Source organism: Sphaeramia orbicularis, chromosome 24 (assembly GCF_902148855.1).
Source record: "Sphaeramia orbicularis chromosome 24, fSphaOr1.1, whole genome shotgun sequence".
NCBI classification, from domain to species: Eukaryota; Metazoa; Chordata; class Actinopteri; order Kurtiformes; family Apogonidae; genus Sphaeramia; species Sphaeramia orbicularis.
Genome location: NC_043979.1, coordinates 6199462 through 6217538, shown reverse-complemented (window position 1 = coordinate 6217538; position 18077 = coordinate 6199462). Strand labels below are relative to the sequence as shown.

The 18077-nt window shown below is 41.0% G+C and overlaps 1 protein-coding gene across 5 annotated transcripts in view; it reads right to left on the bottom strand.

The window, feature by feature from the left end:
* The window catches only part of epha7 (eph receptor A7), a 121351-nt gene extending 103626 nt beyond the window's left edge, over nucleotides 1–17725 (bottom strand). For 4 of the 5 annotated variants that reach the window (XM_030128480.1, XM_030128481.1, XM_030128483.1 and 1 more), the window contains exons 1-3: nucleotides 17544–17725; nucleotides 16076–16140; nucleotides 14880–15549 (exon numbers count right to left, since the gene is read on the bottom strand). In XM_030128480.1, coding sequence (XP_029984340.1) covers nucleotides 14880–15549; nucleotides 16076–16140; nucleotides 17544–17637 — 829 coding nt within the window. In that variant the 5' untranslated portion in view covers nucleotides 17638–17725. The remainder of the gene's footprint in view (nucleotides 1–14879; nucleotides 15550–16075; nucleotides 16141–17543) is intronic. The other variant, XM_030128482.1, reaches the window with a different exon arrangement.
* Between the last annotated feature and the right edge of the window lie 352 nt (nucleotides 17726–18077).

The following is an 18077-nucleotide window of genomic DNA, read 5'->3' as shown; positions in this document are numbered from 1 at the left end:
AGTGTGGTAATGAAGGAGGATCCCTCCATCTTTTGCAGGTTGCCAAATCCAGAGTGAGAATGACTCGTGAGGACTTCGGTCTCAGCGTGATGGGTCCTGTCAGGGCCGGGCCTCCCCCATTTTTTTTCCTCTAACTTCCCTCCCGTCCGGCCTGATTATGTGTTAAATCCGCCCATGTGTCGGGATGGATGTGGAAAGAATGCGTGGTGAAGGGATGTGGAGACCCAGAGAGAGCAGCCTGGAGATAGCACCCCATTAGAGTGATAAAAGAGGCCGAGGGAGGAGAGCAGCCGACAGGACCAACATGCAAACCCGCCGCTGATGAATGCCAGGTGGAGCGGGTCAAGCGCCATAAAGGAAACACTTTATTTTCTTATTTCAAATAACCACCGTTGCTTTCTGTGAAATAGTCGCTCCAATAGTAAAATGTCTTTATAAATATCATCTCTAAACACAGGCCTGGTCAGATGTGGATCCTGTCGCCTGTGGTTTATACGTTTCCTCCAAGCATCGTTCCCTCTGTCTGCCTAATTCTGAAATCTAGTGCTAAACCAGCCTACATGTGTGCCTTCTACTAGGGCTGCAAATCCCATTTTCATCTACATGATAAAGTTTAGATATCAACACTAAAATACAGTGGATGGTGCTTTTTCCCCCCACTTTGAAACCGGCTTTTGATAGGCTTTTCTAGCTGAGCAAGCAACTCTGTCGCCAAGAAAATAATATCAATGTGATGCAAACTACAGATATAAACTACAAGTGTAATTTCTGTGTTTGGAATCCAAGATATAAATACAATTTCAGATAAAGGACTACTGGTAGTCCATTTTTATGAGCTGTTCGGAGCATAGCCTGTAAAGCAGCTAATATCACTCCCCAGATAAGAAAAATTAACAATGAAAAATGTATATGCACATCTGAAATAAACCATCTATAAATTCATTAGGCACTGGAGAACTTAACACAATACCTGATTTTTTACTGAAGACTTCAATAAATAAATCTGGATCACTGAAAATGATGGTATCTGTGTAAGATGAGGATGGGAGGAGTTTTTTCTTTTCCCTTCAAAGACCCTAATTCCACTTCAGAAGCCTAATATTATCTTCAGGCCACTTTAACAAGAACCACTCATTCTGTGAAACTGATTCATTGGTCTATTTCTAATTGCACTATTTTTCAATATGTGTATATGAATTTTAAACCAACCCAGATGTCAGAAGTATTTTGGTGGTTGGGTAGGATGGTGGATTTACAGAATCCAGTACCAGCAGAGATGAGAGTATGCACGGCGACTCCTGGAAGTTTTTAGGTTTAACCAAATTAAAGCACTTTGGTTCAGGTTTAGGGTTTGGAAACCATCATGGTTGGATTTTGGGTTTTAAAATGAAGAAATACATTGTGAGTAATTTTTAGCGCATCTTTGAAGACTTTTTCTGTAATAAACCAAGCCCTAATAACTAGAGACTTGGCTGAAAAGCAGCATAAAACCTTAAAATGCTATAGTGCTGATATATACTGTATGTATGCAAATTGTTAATATGAAACATATTTACAGCTCAAAAATGTTGACATTTTAAGCGTCCATTATTTGCAGAAACATACAATAGGGACGTTTTATTCTGGTAACCGGATTGCCAAAGAAGCACATGAAAGATCTGCTGATTTGGAATATTTTTTCATGGATGTTTTTGTACAAATGCCTTTTCTTTGTATAACAAAAGATGCCAAAATGTGCAGCAGATGTGAGGCTGGATTAGCAGCCAAGCATACCCAGCAACTCTTCTGGGGCTAAAAAAACCCTAAGTCCCCCCTCCCTCAAAAGATCCAGCTTTACTGTGTTCAACCGGTTTGTGCTCGTTTGAAGCATTAAATTATTTTGATATATACACGACTAAAGACAACAGATACAGGAGGTTAGAGTTAGAGTTACCAAATGTGTATATTGAACCAGTTGCTACTGTACATATTCCATATTCCAGTAATCTTTCACCAAACAGACAGTGGGAAAGTATAGTTAAAGTATGTACATCAACATGAACTGAGACCAATCTAAGCAGACATAAAGTGTCATCTTTCACCACAACCCCCCCACACACACACACACACACACACACACACACACAGACACACTCATCTCAATCGTGTCTGGCCATTCCTATTAGACTGCAATCCAATGTTAATATTGCCACAAACATTCTCCACAAGCTATTGTGAAATGCCTTGTGTCTAGCTGGATATTTAGACAACCATGAAATTCTATTTAAGAACCCAACCCCTGCTTTATGTTTTTGGGTTTTACTTTCAGGCGGTACAATAAGCGACCATGACCGGGTGTTATGACTATAGAGAAGGATGTCAATAGCTCACACAGAGCTTATTTCTTATGCATTAATGTAGCCTAAGGCCTGTGTGTGAGTTGCTCTGATTAGATGTGACTTATGTTCTCTGCCTCAATAAATAGTAGGCCTCACCGTGGACATTCATCAGGCTCTGTTTACTGGCATTTTATGCATGCTCAACTATGGCTGCATCTCTTTTATGGACTAAAGCCTGTGGTGTTTTCTCCTGCAATGTAAGAGGCAGTACATCTTGTGAATAATTTTAAAGAAGTGCAGGCAGACCTTGGTTTAAAAAAATGCAGATGTATTTTTTGAAGAAGCCAAAGGATGGCTCAGCTGATCTCATCTTGTGGGTGATGTGTGGACTTTCATAGCTGCAAAGGTTTTGCAGGAATCAAGTGCACCTCGAAGGAAGCCATGACTTATTTATTAAGCTTAGTGCAGCGCTCGTGAACATTATGTTTATAGCTTTGCATCATTTAAAGTACTCCTTGCCAGAATTAAAGTAATGCTTAAGATTTTTTGTGGATTCTCATATTTCATTTGCAGTTTTTGGGAGTGATCACAGGAGTAACAAAGAAAGCAGCAGGTATTTGTCAGATTTTTCACTCTCAGGCGTAGCCTCAAAATCTCTGTTTTTTTTTTTTTTTAACTAGAAAGAGATGCTCCGGCAGCTGGGTTTCTGCCCGCAGACATGTTAATCTCCTACCTAAAGAGCTGAGGTGTCTACCTAGCTCTGTCAAATAGTGGTAGAACACACAAAGAAAATTTAAAAAAAAACTACTTAGAAGTCTGTTGACGGGACAGAGCTAGAGTTTCGCACCAAAACCTCCCATGGGCTTCAGAAGACAAGAGGAAAGCTAGGACACGGCTTCAGTGAGACTAAGAAATATCCATTTAGACTGTTAGAGAATCTGATCTCATAGTGTTCTGGATTCTGCCTCCACCCCACACATACTTGGAATGGCTGCTGCTGTACTACACACACACAGAAACACACAGACACACTCACAGACACACACAGACACACACACAGACCCACACAGACACAGACCGACACAGACCGACAACCGGTCCATTCATCCGAGGTACCTGTGCTTAGCGGGAGATAAGTAGCTTTCCATGAGAAACAAAGAGAAGATTAGCATTCCCTTACACTGTGTTGGAGGGCACGGCGCTTTGCCCTCTAAGCAGCGAAAACCCAAAGGAAGTGGCTGCTCGGTTGTACACAGCAAAAGATCAAAGCCACACACTGATTAAGTTATACTATATTTAAGCTAATGCTCACGCTATGGGTGCTACAAGTAATGCTACAGCCAGTAAGTTAATTCCAAAAGTGGGACAAGTCAGAATAAAACAGCAGACTTTTGAGAACTCTATCAGGTTTAAGTCGAGGTTACAGTGAGTTGCTGAAGCTACACTTTTATTTGGCTCAGACTGCTCTCATTATAAAATAACTTTAAGCTACAGCTATCTTAAAGCAAATTCTAAGATAATAGAAATCTACACTAAAGATTATTATTGATCAACTTATAAGATACACATGACACGCAACTACATGAATAAGTGTTACACTGAGTAAAATGACACATTTCACAGAATTTCAACATTGAAATGTTTGCTGTCATGCATTTACACAAGCTAACACATTTATAGTGTATATAGCAAAGCTGTTCATACATTATCGACTGTTTTGGTCAGGATTAAGTAGAATAATGAGGTTATTGATGAGCAATGTAGCTACTGGATCAAATAAAATTTCTTGGACTTCTATTTCTACTAACAGCATGAGTTATTTTAAGTTTTGTGTTGTGATCGTCATAATTGCACAAACTGTAATTTACACACATTATCATATGACATTACAATGCACACAAATATATTGCTAAAAATGCACTGAAAACTGAAAATAACTCCCCTAAAATGCACTACTCCCTGATGTTCAAGTGGCATTTGACAAGAGATGTTCCCAACTGATTTACTGAATGATGTTGTGTGCAAAATATAAAATATCATCACCCATAAACTGGAATTTTGATAATAGCTAAGATTACAATAAAGCCAAGACCATTGAATCAATGTATGTGCTTGCATTATGAGAGGAATGAAACAGAGGATGTGATGTTTTGCTTCCAAAAGACAATTGTTTGAGCTGCATTAGAGTTACTACTGACAGCCGTACAAATGACAAACAACACACTTGAACACCTGTTTCCCTTTTCATTTCTCTGGCTGATTTACTGTGTGGATTTGGGGGTGGGAAATGAAGGACATTTAAAGATTAAACTTATTACATGAGAGAATTTATAGCCTCTCACTGTATTTGAGCACGAGTGTAAAGTCTCCCTCAGAGGTCTTTGCTTGTTTCAGTTATCACGTGGAGGGAGTTTTGTGAAATGGATCCTCACTGACATGGAAAATGTCCCCGTCTAATCGTCTTTTGTTTAGTTCATTTAACTCGCATGGAAACAGGAGCGAAGGCCCTTAAGGCCATCCAGACGGCTGCCTTTTAATGGATGCAGTGGTCAACTCTAAAAGGGATGAGATGAGACGAGGACTCTGCATTCTAGGGATGAAAGCAGAGGGTCCAAAGGTCGGACTGATTCCAAAGCCCCTGCAACTAAAGCAAAATCAGCACTGAAAATGTCCCCGTCAGCAACTGAGCATTATCTCTGAACTGTGCCAACGTTCACCAACTCTCCTGACCCACCCTCACCAATCCCCGATCCCATCACCCCCCGCCAAAACTGCACCCCCACCACCACTACACCGACATCTCTGGTCCCAGAGCTCTGAAAGAAAGGAGTGGAACTATGTCAAAGCAGTCTCTGATCAATGCTGAGTCTAGAGCCCTGAGGAACTCCCCCAGCACAAAGACACTGGTCTGAAATCCAAAGCCTGTTCAGATGGAGGACTTAAAGGTGGATTTACTCTACAAAAACAAAAACCTTACATTATCAAGCTATGTTTAGCCTACATTTTTATGTCACTATTGAGCAAATGTTCAGATTGACATCTCATCAGATTTTATTACTTTTAGTAACTGCAGATTAAAAACCTGTAGCAGGAGCTTTTCTTACACATTATCAATCAAAGTTTTACACAAAGTGGTTTTGCTCATTTTAAATTGTTAGAAACCTAGAAGTCAATTGATTTGTTACAATAACTTTTTAATCTACACTGAGCTTTTATGAACATTTACATGATGATTAAATTAAATATCTTTAAGGTTTTTTAAGGGTTAAAATATCCTAAGTGGTACCTATGGAATGCCTATAAGTACAATGTAGAAAGGATGTTTAAACTATATGGTATTGTAGCAATAGCAGTTTTTTAGCCTGACCTAGAAAGTTAGCATCACTTCACTTGCTTTGACAAAAAGGATTTTGCTGTTACAGATGAAAATAAGATCCATGACAAAAAGTTCATGATACTAACAGGTTTTGGTTAGCAGACAATAAACTTCAAATGAAAATGATTTTTGAAGTGTAAATGGGAACAAAAATGTGAAAATGCCCACGACAGTTGCATGGCTTTGACCACACCAATACATAGCTTCGTTTGTTTCTGTAAATTGGCTTAGAGTCTGGTTCTGACCAACTCTATATGTAAAGTGTCATGAGATAACGTTTGTTACCGTATGATTTGGCGCTATCTAAGTAAAATTTGATTTAATTTGATTTGTAATATGTTTTTACCCACTTCCTGACTCTGACAAAACCTAAAAAACCTCTTATTGTGACGTAATCAGGTCAGCTCAAGTCCACAGACCTTATTTAAATAAATACAAAAAAAAGTATTGATTTTTGGATGAAGAAACCAGAATATTAGAGGGCTTTACGACACATTTCTTCTGCACACCACACAGCAGTTCATAAAATGTCACTTAAACATAGTATTTAATTTCACTCCGAAAATGTGCTTATTCTGCCACCTTAGTTATATAAAGACTGCACACCTGCATTCCTTTCACAGTACTCTTCACTTTAACCCATCTCTCTGGAAAAAAAAAAGTAGTAGAGTTTCTTGCAACAGAGCCATCCTAAGCACATTTTAAGTTCTGCTTCCTCTGCTCTGGATTTGAGTGGGGAAAGTGAGAAGTTATGTAATAAGTTATTGATTTTCCTCCTTAAAGGAAGATTGAAGTACAGAGGCAGTGGTCTGAATCTTCCCATAGGATCAGCTCTGCCTGCTGCTTCCTGGGGCATCGAACCCCCCCCGCCCAAACCCCCGGTCACAGATCACTTTCACCCGTATGCCAAAGGGACACGACTCACAACACCAAAGACATGGAGTTCGCCTGTCTGATCACATCCCTCTCAAACAGTCAGCGAGCAAGCGATTACAAAAAACGACATTTGTGCCACAGTTTGGATAGCTAAAAAGGGCAAAAGCTTAGAAATTCAAGAGCTATGGGAGAGGGGATCGATGGAGATGTCTGAACCTGTTAGTGCAAGTGGAGATGAGGGCCAGTGCACCATGGGGGGGGCTCTTTTGTCATGCAGGGAGTGGGGGCCGGAGAGGTGACTCTTCTGGCGATCAGGGGTCAACTGCCACGATCATCCATCTTCTTTCTTGACAGTGTCCTGTCAACCAGGGCGCTCACGTTACTAAACACATGCGGCAGGCCTCTATTGTGGTGCCATGCCGGTCTGCAGCCATGTGTAAATGAAGTTAATATCCACTGACCTCATGCATGCTCATATGTGGACCTCGGTGTCACCTTAGAAATAACGCTATCTGAAGCAAAGTCCACAGGGGTCTCCCTTTTGGAGATTTAACAAAGTCTTGTACCAGTTGAGCTCACCATATGCCTTTGTTTGAGAATGAGGAATGTTTACTCGGATTTTGTCTATTCATGTGATGCAACATAGGTCTCCGAGGTAGCCTGGCAGGTCAGATTCCACGAACCTAGATACTGATCACTTGCACTTTTTTTGCTTTTTGCCCCCCCCCCCCTCAAAAAAAAAGCTTTTAAACTTTGGCCTCATCAGTGTCTACACTCACACCTCTAAACTAAAATGTGCAGATGTCTCTATATACCATATGTCTATATATTATAGATCCTCTATAAGCTGTCTATACCAGATGAAGAAGAAACCCAGTGAAACAAGTATGTGTACTTTACAGATTGTTCGGCTCAGAACCATTGGATCCAGACATTCCATTCAGTTTCTGAAGTAATTTTTGCCTGTATGTTTTTTCTTTATGCTAAGTCAAGCTACTACTGCATTACACCAAACCCATATTACCCACAAAGCTGGCAAAGACATGTAGGAAATACAAGTCGGTAAATAAAGAATGGGTTCGAAGGGCTCAGCGCAAAGAATTGTGAAGTTGCTAGAATATGGAGGAGAAAATCCTCCCAAACATTTGCTTTGGCTATATACTGGTTTTGGGTTTGTGCACCCGTAACAGTTGAGCGCATTGAACTTTTCCATCAGCTGCTTCATATGCATGTGTGGATGAGTCAGCTGCTGTAGTTTATCAGCAGAGGTGAGACATGAACCTATTACCAGTAACTAAACACAGGAAACTCCCATCCTTCTTTAACCACAGAAATGTTTCAAAGGTTAATCATTTTCTACATAAAAATATGTGCAAAAATGTCTAAATCAAACAAAACTATTCTAGGCAACAGCGGGAACATTTGTTATGAAAAACATATTTGTTAAGCATAATGTAATTTGGTATTTTTTGTTTTGATCTAATAACCTTTGAATTTTCTGTGAGCTTTTATGAATATCTACAGGATCAGTGAATTAAATATAGGAAAATAAATGATTGACAGTGAAAACTTAAAAATGCAGAGGATGATATTATAATAAAGGTGATATATCACTTCCACAAAGACAAAAAAAGTAATTTGGAAGTTGTGACAAAAATAGTTGTTGGTCTTACAGGGTTAAAATCAGCACCATCTAAAAACCAGTCACATCTGTTCAAACTTTTATCTTCTTTCATGTGCGGCTCATATGGATTCAGCACTGAAACATATATTTACAACCGCTTGAGGAAGGGCGTCCTGGTGAAAGTTTTCCGTGCATCAAATGAAGCATTTGCATTTAATCTGATGTGTTGACAGAGCAGCAGAAAGCAGTGTAGTCGGCCAGTTGTCTTTGTCTCTGTGGAAACAACTCCTCCATGCGTCTACATCTCATTTGTGAGTGTATATTTAAAAGGGGGCACCGGGTGTGGAAGCAAAACAAATACTTTTTATCACGTCTTGCCAAAACACAACTTTAAGCAGCTTGGCCTCCCATTTCTCATCTGAGGAAGGAACTGTGGTTTAGTCTTTACTAATGAGGAGGAATTAGACAGAACCACATACAGGAGTACAGTCGTATCCAACAGCCATGAAGGCAACACAACATCTGTTCCCTCCCTCTCAGTGCTACGTACTTCAACTGAAATTTATTGGCTCTTTGTGTAATCTCAACAGCCATTGTTCCTTTTCCTGCACCTTTGCAAACACTGCTGTAATTGTTTTTTCCTCCTATATAGAGCATGACAAGGCTTTGCAGAATGATACTAAAAAACCTCTAATGTTGGTAATCGGATAGAATCTACAGGAAGCATGTTGGACAGTGGAAATAAAGCCTGATCAAAAAAAATACACACCATCCGAAGGCACTGAAATGGCTTGGTTTGCATCAAATACAGAAACTACTAAAAGAAAAACCCTAAAAATTTGTGTGATTCTGGAGAAAGTGCATTGGAAAGAATTGGGATATAAACGTACCATGGTAAAGGGGTTTCGATGGATTGTAATATGTTGCTATACTATATAGTAAGGCGACATACTGTAAATTTTTCAATATTAACTATTAAAATGGTATATTATTTTTCAGAAATGATCACTCAGCATAACAATACTGTGAATTTGGAATGGATGAATATTTCCTTACACCTTTACAAATGTGGAGTATTTATAAATGGTACTTGGTTCGACCGATGTCATTTTCATACTTACATTAAGCTCTAGATTCAATTTTTAATTCTGAAAAAAGGTAATGTATTCATATTACTTGTTTAAACCAACAACAGTCTAAGATGTAAAGAGATTTCACCTCTGCAAATGAAACACTCACATTAGTTCTGCAGAACCTGGCATTATAAATCACTTCATCGACTAAAGTGCTTGAGGTTTTGGTTTCCCCGTCCCAGAGTCCTCCCCCTAAGTGATCAATTCCAGGACACTGCCAACTGTATTGATAGTTACATCCTGGTCAAAGAATACTACATCTGTGACTGCGACTGCGACTGCTACCTGCCAGACCACGACAACAAGTAGGAAAAGCCCTGGGCTGTGGAAGAATGCAGCTATTCACTGGCAATGGCAGGACAAGCTCCAATCCATCACCAATTTATTTCCATCTTGAGTGATTTAGGTCCGTTTGGGTCTCCTGTGGATTCCAAGCACACCTGTCATTTGCATAATGAAGCTGTGGAGCTGTCGTAAAAGACAGTCATTTGGTGTATTAAACTCACTCCTTATCAATCAAGGGAGCGTCAGGATGTATGAAGACCTCCTGACTGTTGGCTTCCTGGCTTCATTTGAAATGCTAAGTGCAGCCGTCTCCCCCAGGCCTAGATCTGGATCTGGATCTGGGGGCTGCAAAGGCCGCCTGGTGGCTATCATACACTTTAGCTGTCGTGGTCAGACCCCGACGGCTCGGCCCCTTCCCCAAAGGGCTCAATCATCAATCAGTCTCCAACTAACTTCTGTCCAACTCCCTGACAGTTAAGATGGATGGTGCCAGCGCCTACAGGATCCTGTATCCTCTCATTAATTCTCTTGTTAGCATGGGCTGATAGCAGCGAGATGCCGCCTGGTTTTATCTGTTTTACACCACATAGAGGCCTCTCCTGTCTTTTGGGTGAGGGTCAACAGTTAATCATTTCTCAGGCACTGGTTACTTAGCGGCACAATGATGCGATGTGTCAAAATCGGACAACATACATTCCCGGGATTGAGCGGAACAAAGATGCCACTGTTCTCCCACAAGGGCCCTCTCTCTGTCCAAACGACTCTGTGGCTCCAGTGCAACCAGTAGCCAGCGCTAAACAGGACCCGGACGATGAATGGCTGCTATTTTCACAACACGCACTTCTTCGCAAAATGAAGGCAGCGCAAGGCTGTGAGGACACTTCAACTGGCCTTTTTCAGCAGCCGGACACTGGAGAAGAAGAGCCACATTTACTGCCACAGATTGCCACACAAAGAGTTAAAGAGAGAAAGGGGGAGGGAGAGGTGGGGGCATAGATGTGAAAGACAAGGGGTCCCTCATCGCTGACGGTGATGAATGAGTGGATCACAACACGTTTTTGCATCCACATGGGGAGGGGGGGCTCAGATGACATGAGTGACAGCTCAAGTCTTCCTCCACCCTCCAGCTCAATACTTCACTCAGCTTTAGAGTAAAAAAAATATGTTGGAAATTATCAGTCGTATTTTTTTTTTTTACCATCTTGTCAGGTGTCAGGAGATAAAATCTATAACAACAGCACAGGATCATATGCTGCTGATCGCACCTTCACTGACCTGATAAATTCTGCTCATTTGGAACATAATAATAATTCTAATATAATTTTATAATATTTTTAAAATTCCTAAATACAGCTCAATAATTATATCAACATGGAAATTACCTGGTGTTACAATGTCTTTTACAAACATCAGGCTATTTCAGCTACTAGTCTAATTATGTTCACTTACAGTTTGAACAACCTATTTAGTCCATTTTAGCATTTAAGTGCTTATTTTTTTCCTCACAAACTCTGCTTGCCTGGACCGTTATAATATATATAATTTTAAATGCTTTCCATATAAATGTACTTTTAACATTAGCATAATCTTTGAGCTATTTTTTCATACATTATCATGTCGGTATCAACATCATGAACAACTATATGCAAATATGTAAATAATATATATGTATGCATGTATGTACAGAACAAGTAATATAAATAATAATTCCCCATGATGGGATCAATAAAGTCATATTTTCTCTTAGATATTTTACATATTTGGGTGTACATTTTAACCACTCTATCCATAAGCTTAACAAATTTTTACCATGTTTAGCCTATCTATTACATTTAACCACTGAAACTGCATTAACAGACTATAAGAGATATAGACTATAAATAATTTTTGAATACTAATAGTGCATATATCATTATCTTAATTATTATAACTGTTTAATCACTAATTTACTTAATTATTTCATTTATGCAAGTCTGTACTTCAACCCTTTTCAGCATTTGCATTCGTTTTAATTTGACAAATAGCATTTATAGTAGCATGTCATTTTCTCTGTTACCTGTTATTCAGACACTCTCAGGTCCAACATTTAGTTTTTCCACTGATGCCAATAGTTAGATTGGCAGTAATTGTACATTTATTAAATACTGGACTGATGAGTCTTCTTCCCTTCTTAAATACATATGGATGCACCTCAGCCTATTTTTCCTATTTTATCAGTTTTCCTTAATTCTGAGACACCAGTCTTTGTCACTTCCTCTACCAACTACTTCTGTTTCTTTTCATGGAAACCAAAGAGGGCGACCCACATGTACTTGTTCGACGTTTAAGTGCAGTCATCTGGAGTTGTAAACTTTCACCTTTATGTGTTTTGTTACTTTTTATTAACTTCTTTGTGGAAGGTGTTGAAAAGGTGACCAGGGAGGCACCACTAGAGGAAATAACCTCACTTGAAGAAGATGTATTTTTACAGCGCAGACAGGCCGGTCCGAAGTCCAGGCAAGGCAGGATGTTGCATTTTTAACGGTCACAGCCACTTGGACTTATTGCTCTGCTGTTGAGGTGATAGAAATACTTTGAATAGCTTTTAGATTGTTCTTGGGGAAACTACTGAATGGACAATTTAATGTCAGTGGAGCCGGTGGAAGAAGTGCTGATGGTGCACCGTCATTCTCATTTTATTTAGATTAACTACCCCTTAATACAAAGGCTTCTCATGCCTCAGTGGAGATAAAGCTCATAAAGGTGCAGTGTCAAGAATCTGATCCAGATACACATTAAGGCATCTCCTCCTTTTCTTCTTCTTCTTCTCCAGGTTTCACACAACCTAACAGGCTGCCTTTATCTATAGGTATTAGTTGTAGTCGCCATATGAACAGATTAATTAATAGAAAAGATGCAGATCATTTTGCATCGATACATGACAATAAAAGCAAGCTAAAATTACTCTGACAAGCCCGGCTGCATCAGTCTTCCCGTGAAAATAAACAGAGGTTTCTTTTCCCACCTAAGGCCACGAGTGGTTCTGTGCATATTAAAACAACAAGAACAATAAAAGGGATCTCGGTTGGGGTTGAAACAGCGATAGCCTGCTAACATTAGAGACAGAGCACGACTCCAGGCAGACTGTGTTGCTCTAAATTACATGGCCTAATATATTTCATTAACACCCCTCCCTTGGTGGGGTCCCTAATGGATGACAGCGTGGCATAAAAGCTCGTCTGCCAGGGACACTAATTTGTTCTTAGATGCATTCCGTTCAATTATTACTGGCTGCTGCTCCTCATAAGCTGCTTAGATTGAGGTTGCCCACTTTGCAAGGGAAACAAAAAAAAAACAAAAAACACTGGGCTGACAAGGCAGGCCACTTAAGTTGTATGACCTAAGTCACCCCTGTTTAATCCACAGTGATTTTTATCTTTCAAGTCAGGTGGCCACTGAAAATAATCCCCCGAAGCGTTTAGAGTTGACACAAAGAAGCAGGTTATTGTTAATTGCAGCAGCGCAATCCTGCAAAAATGAGCCTCTTGGATGTTCGATTTGTCCTTCCTGTTGGGCTCCGTCATAAATATCCTCGGGCTGAAACGCCACAGTATGGCCGGTGGCAGCGGCGGCGGTTTGTTTTTCTTTCTCTGTCAGGGTCATAGCGCAGACAGATACCCAAAGCTGGCCCGGACTTCCTCTAAGACCTGCACATTCTGATAGTTTGATTATTTTGGTTAAGAGCCAGAAGGACGGAGCGTTCACAAGATGAGAAGCTCAACTCGAGTTATTCTTTAATCCCAGAGTCAACAGAACTGGTGCTAGAAATTAAGAGCCTCGTAATCAATTAACAGGGATTCCAATTATTACACTGTGAATGTCTGGCCTCGATGCTTCGCCCGTCTTTGCTGCTGTCAGATCAGCCGCTTTAATCCCATTTGCCAACACAAGTATTCAGCCAATGACGCTTAATCATCATTTACCCATTTTGCATAATCAAATCTGCTCCCAGTTTATTTTCAGTGAAAAGTACTTTAGCTCAAGTACTGTATGAAAGTAAAAATTAGAGATAAGAGTATTTTGGTTTTATTTTACTTAAGGTTTTATCCCTAATCTTACTCCACTTTAGAGGGAATACTGTATGTCTGACTCCAGTCCATTTGTACAGTTTGACACAATCGATAATAGAACGGAACAAACTGTTCACACTGTTAAAGATTAAAGTGGTGGTTTCCAACTTTTTTGTCTTCTAATGCCAGTGGTGTACATTTAGGCTGAAAAGCTTCACCAAAGTGAGTCTTCTCACCCGTATAAATTCATCACATTTCATTTCATTTCAGTGGAAATACACACACACACACATATATATATATATATATATATATATATATATATATATATATATATATATATATATATAAAGATCAAACCACATTATCCACAAATTGAAACCTTTGCAGTCTGGTACAATATGTATGATTTTTTGCAGATCTGCGTGTGGTAACTTTGTTTTTCTTCTTTCCTCTTAGGTAGTAAAACTGGACACAAAAGTAGTTCAACCTCCAGCTGCTCTGAACAGGAATATGCTGCTTTAACACTGATGCTTAATAATATCATATATAATAATGTATCTGAGATCAGACCAGGAGTTCACTTCAATGCTTTAACTATATTTTGGTGCTTTTTCATTTGCGTGTTTACTGAAGTAGGATTTGAATGCAGCTCTTTCACGTTTAGTGGTTAAATCCTTTGGGCACCAACAGGACACTATCTGCCATAAAGTATTACTCAATATTGGCAAAAACTGTCATAGATTCTGGCCAATTATTGACATTACGCTTCTCAACAGTGTGGGAAAATAAAAACACTCCCAACGACATTTTGATGTTGACTTTTAGATTAATTGACTTTTCAGGGTTAGGGTTGGTTGTGATTTATTACTTTTAGTTTGATGTTCAAAGCAGCTAATAAAGTCGAACTGTCAATGTCAAACTTGTTTCCAGAGAAGGTGGATGGGGTGATATTGGGTGATTACTCAGCAATCAGCCTTACACTGCTGTGAACTGTCATTATTGTGTCGGCCTCTAAAAATTCATTATCCGTCGACCTCTACTTTTTTTCATTCCTGTTTGGATATGTTCATATGAGGAAAGCTTCTGAACACTTCCTCCAACACAGTTTATTCTTGGCACCTTCAGTTTTATATTAAAAGTGAAACAACAGCCTAGAAAAATCTTATCCACTGCTACCAACCCCATGTGATAAAAATAGGAAGCTCAACCACTCACGTTCACATGCGTCTCCTTTTTGATGGAATCCAGCTCTGCATATACATTTCCCAATGGGCACCAGCCATTCCCCTTCGGCGCTGCAGTGCATCTTGGGAGAGTTGTCGGCCTCCTCCTCGGCGTCGCTCACGCACATGCCCTCAACCTCCACGAGCGAGGAGAACTCTGATCCTGTCACGGTGTCTGGGAACGTTGCCAGGTTCTCGATGATAGACCAACACTTCTTGTAATAGACTTTGACAGAGACCAACGCAATACAAGCCCCGACATCCTGGAAGGCCAGGTAAAAACCCCGCCTGGACAGGGGCCCGATTATACGCAACTCTGTGTTCAGCTTCATCTTCCTCTCGCCCAGGTCGCCCTGGGTGAAGCTTTCGTCAGCGGCAATCGTGTCAATTTTCACATACTGGTTCTCCCGTAAGCTCCTGCCCACCTCCGAATCTGTTTCCTGGTAATACAAGTTGAACGTCTCCTTGCAAGTTCCCACCACACCGGGTAGACTGTTACAATCCCTCAAGGTGAACTTCAGTTCCACAAATATTCTCTGGGCATCGCCCTTCTCTATCCAGTTAGTCCGAAGCCAGTTATTCTGATTGGGCTCCATGACTTGGCAAACCTGGTATGTGCGGATCGGCGTGTAGTTTTCATCCAAGCCGCTGATCTCTTCCCACTGTAAGAAGAAGAAGAAGACGACCACGTTTATATAGGAACCATCTTGAAGTTACGCATGGATTGACATAGAGTCCTATAACCACTGGCAAAAGTCAGAAATAGGATAGAGTCTGGGTAAAACAGTGAATGAAAAGGAGATTACTGGTTTGTTTTTATCGAACATAAATATCTTTAAAGAATGATTGTGCTCAGTTTATCTGCCTTTCCTGGCATTATTTATTTAAAAAGTTTCTCCCCTGCTTTTAATCAGACTACCAAGTGGTTTGCTTCAGGCCTTTGTGCTCTGAATGTCAAAAGGCAGGAGAGTTTACAGCTGAAAACAGCACTTTATCTTTTACTCAACCACAACTTCTTCTTATCCATATGTATATTTCTTACTTGAATATAATATTTGTATTCCTATCACAGATGTGGGGCATCACAGACAGCTGCGTGGGGACAAATATATAGATTCAGAGGTGCTTTTTTTTTTTTTTTTTTGTTCTTTTTTTGCAAGTGATGCAGGGATTGTGCAGACTACTTACCCCATTGGGAGGATAGGAGATCCACTCCAGTTCTGTCTGCTGTGCCTTGGAGTCCAGCAGAATCACTAGTGACAGAAGAACCGAGAGGCAGGTGGTTAAATCTCACCGGAGGGAACCGGTGACTGGGTATTACTGACACACCGCACATTTATATAGTATATATACACCCGTGACCTAATTTCTAGAGGCAGCAGCGAAGGCAAAAGAAAGAAAAACACGCAGTAAGTGTCGGAGAGACGCCGCAGCAGACAGACAGGTCTACATGTCTGCGGATGAACTTTGGAGACACTGACAGGGAGAAAAAAAACCAAATAAAACCGTCTGGACACGGAACCGCGGCTCAGACTGGAGCCTTTCATTTTTACGCACTGGCTTTCCTCGCGTTTCCGTTGCCTGTCCTGCGCATTGGTTCTTTACAACTCATTTTGATCCGATAAGGTCAAAGCGGTGCCCAACGCGCGTCCATGCGCTGAAACTGGGGATATTTTCAGCTCCAGACAAGCCAAGAAACGACGGAACGGACGGCGTGGGAGAGGTTGTCATTATGAGACAAGGCCGTGTTAGTACATTTTTTTATTATTTTTATTTCTTTATTACGTTAAGGCGCAAAACGGCAAGTGCGGCGTTTAAAATTAAGTTGTTTTAATTATGTTTAACATCATCAGACATAGACGGAGACAGAACGCAGAGAAAAAGAAAGGAACGCAGAAATTCAAAAAGGTTAAGTAAGAAAATGTGTGATGACCATGGATCCACATTAAAAAATAAAACACGATGATCTACAATGAAAATCCACACGCGCTCCGGTTGGTAATACACTCAAAAATAAATCAACACATTGTGTGCCATGTTCTGTATTTTACGCATTCATGTCATTTATTTAAATGAGTGAAAAGTGCCAAATTCCCTTTGGAGTTCTATGAATGCTCAGTGTTTCTCGTGTCCCTTTTAAAGATGAGAGGTAACTTGTGCGTCTGAGGCAGGTGACAGAACACCGTCCATCTGCTGTATTTGCTTTAAAAACGGACGAGGCCACTTTGGAGAAACCATGAACCGTATGAAGCCGCTGCTGCCGCTGCGTTCGCCCGTACGGATGGCGGCCGGAGCGGGCACCTTCCGCCGCCGCTGCTGCTGCCGCTGCCGGGACGATCGATCCGCTCATAGTTTAGCCCTGATGGATTGTTAATCTATACCTAAACGGGGGGGCTACTTCTCCCGTGACCGATAACGCACGACAGAGAAAAAAAAAAAACAACAAATAACAAGACGCTGCGTAATCCGTGCGTAAAAACCCCGAAAAAGTCTCCGGGACCAGTCCGGATCTGTCACCCCGAACACCGGCCTCTACTCGCCGACACATTCTACTGTCGGGGTTTAAAAATGACATAAAAAGCTCCATGACCGTCCGTCGGATCTGGACACCTCTCCGTCCGTGTAAAAGGATGCGTTCCAAACTTTACCAACTTACCTTCCTTCGCGTTCTGCGCGTCGCCGCCGTCCACGAAACAGCACAAATGAAGGCAAAATGTAATCCACAGACACGGAATGGACCTGGAGAGCATGGTGGAACCGCCGCTACCGCTGCCGCTGCTGCCGTGGATTCAATCTAGACTCGCTTTGCCACCGTCTCGCGTGTGTGTGCTTCCCATTGACGACACTAAACCGGCTCTATGTACAACAATCCGCTGTTCCCACTCAAATAGAGTCCGCTGCCACTGGGCGGAGCATGTGGCCCAGGGGATGTCAGTCAAACAGACGGGCGGTGAAGGCAGCCAATGAGACACTAGAGGAGGGTACGTCACAGTAGTACAGAGCCAATAGGAGCGTGGAGGGGTCTGGAAGGGTTTTTTTTTTGTGGAGGGGAATGCACGGCGGAGGAACTGTTGTCACACAACTTGGATCAGACGTTTTTTGAGTTTCTTCAGGAAAAGGGCAAGAGATGCCCGAGTGTAGTTTGTGCTTCAACAAATATACACACACACAGACAAAACACACTCTCTCC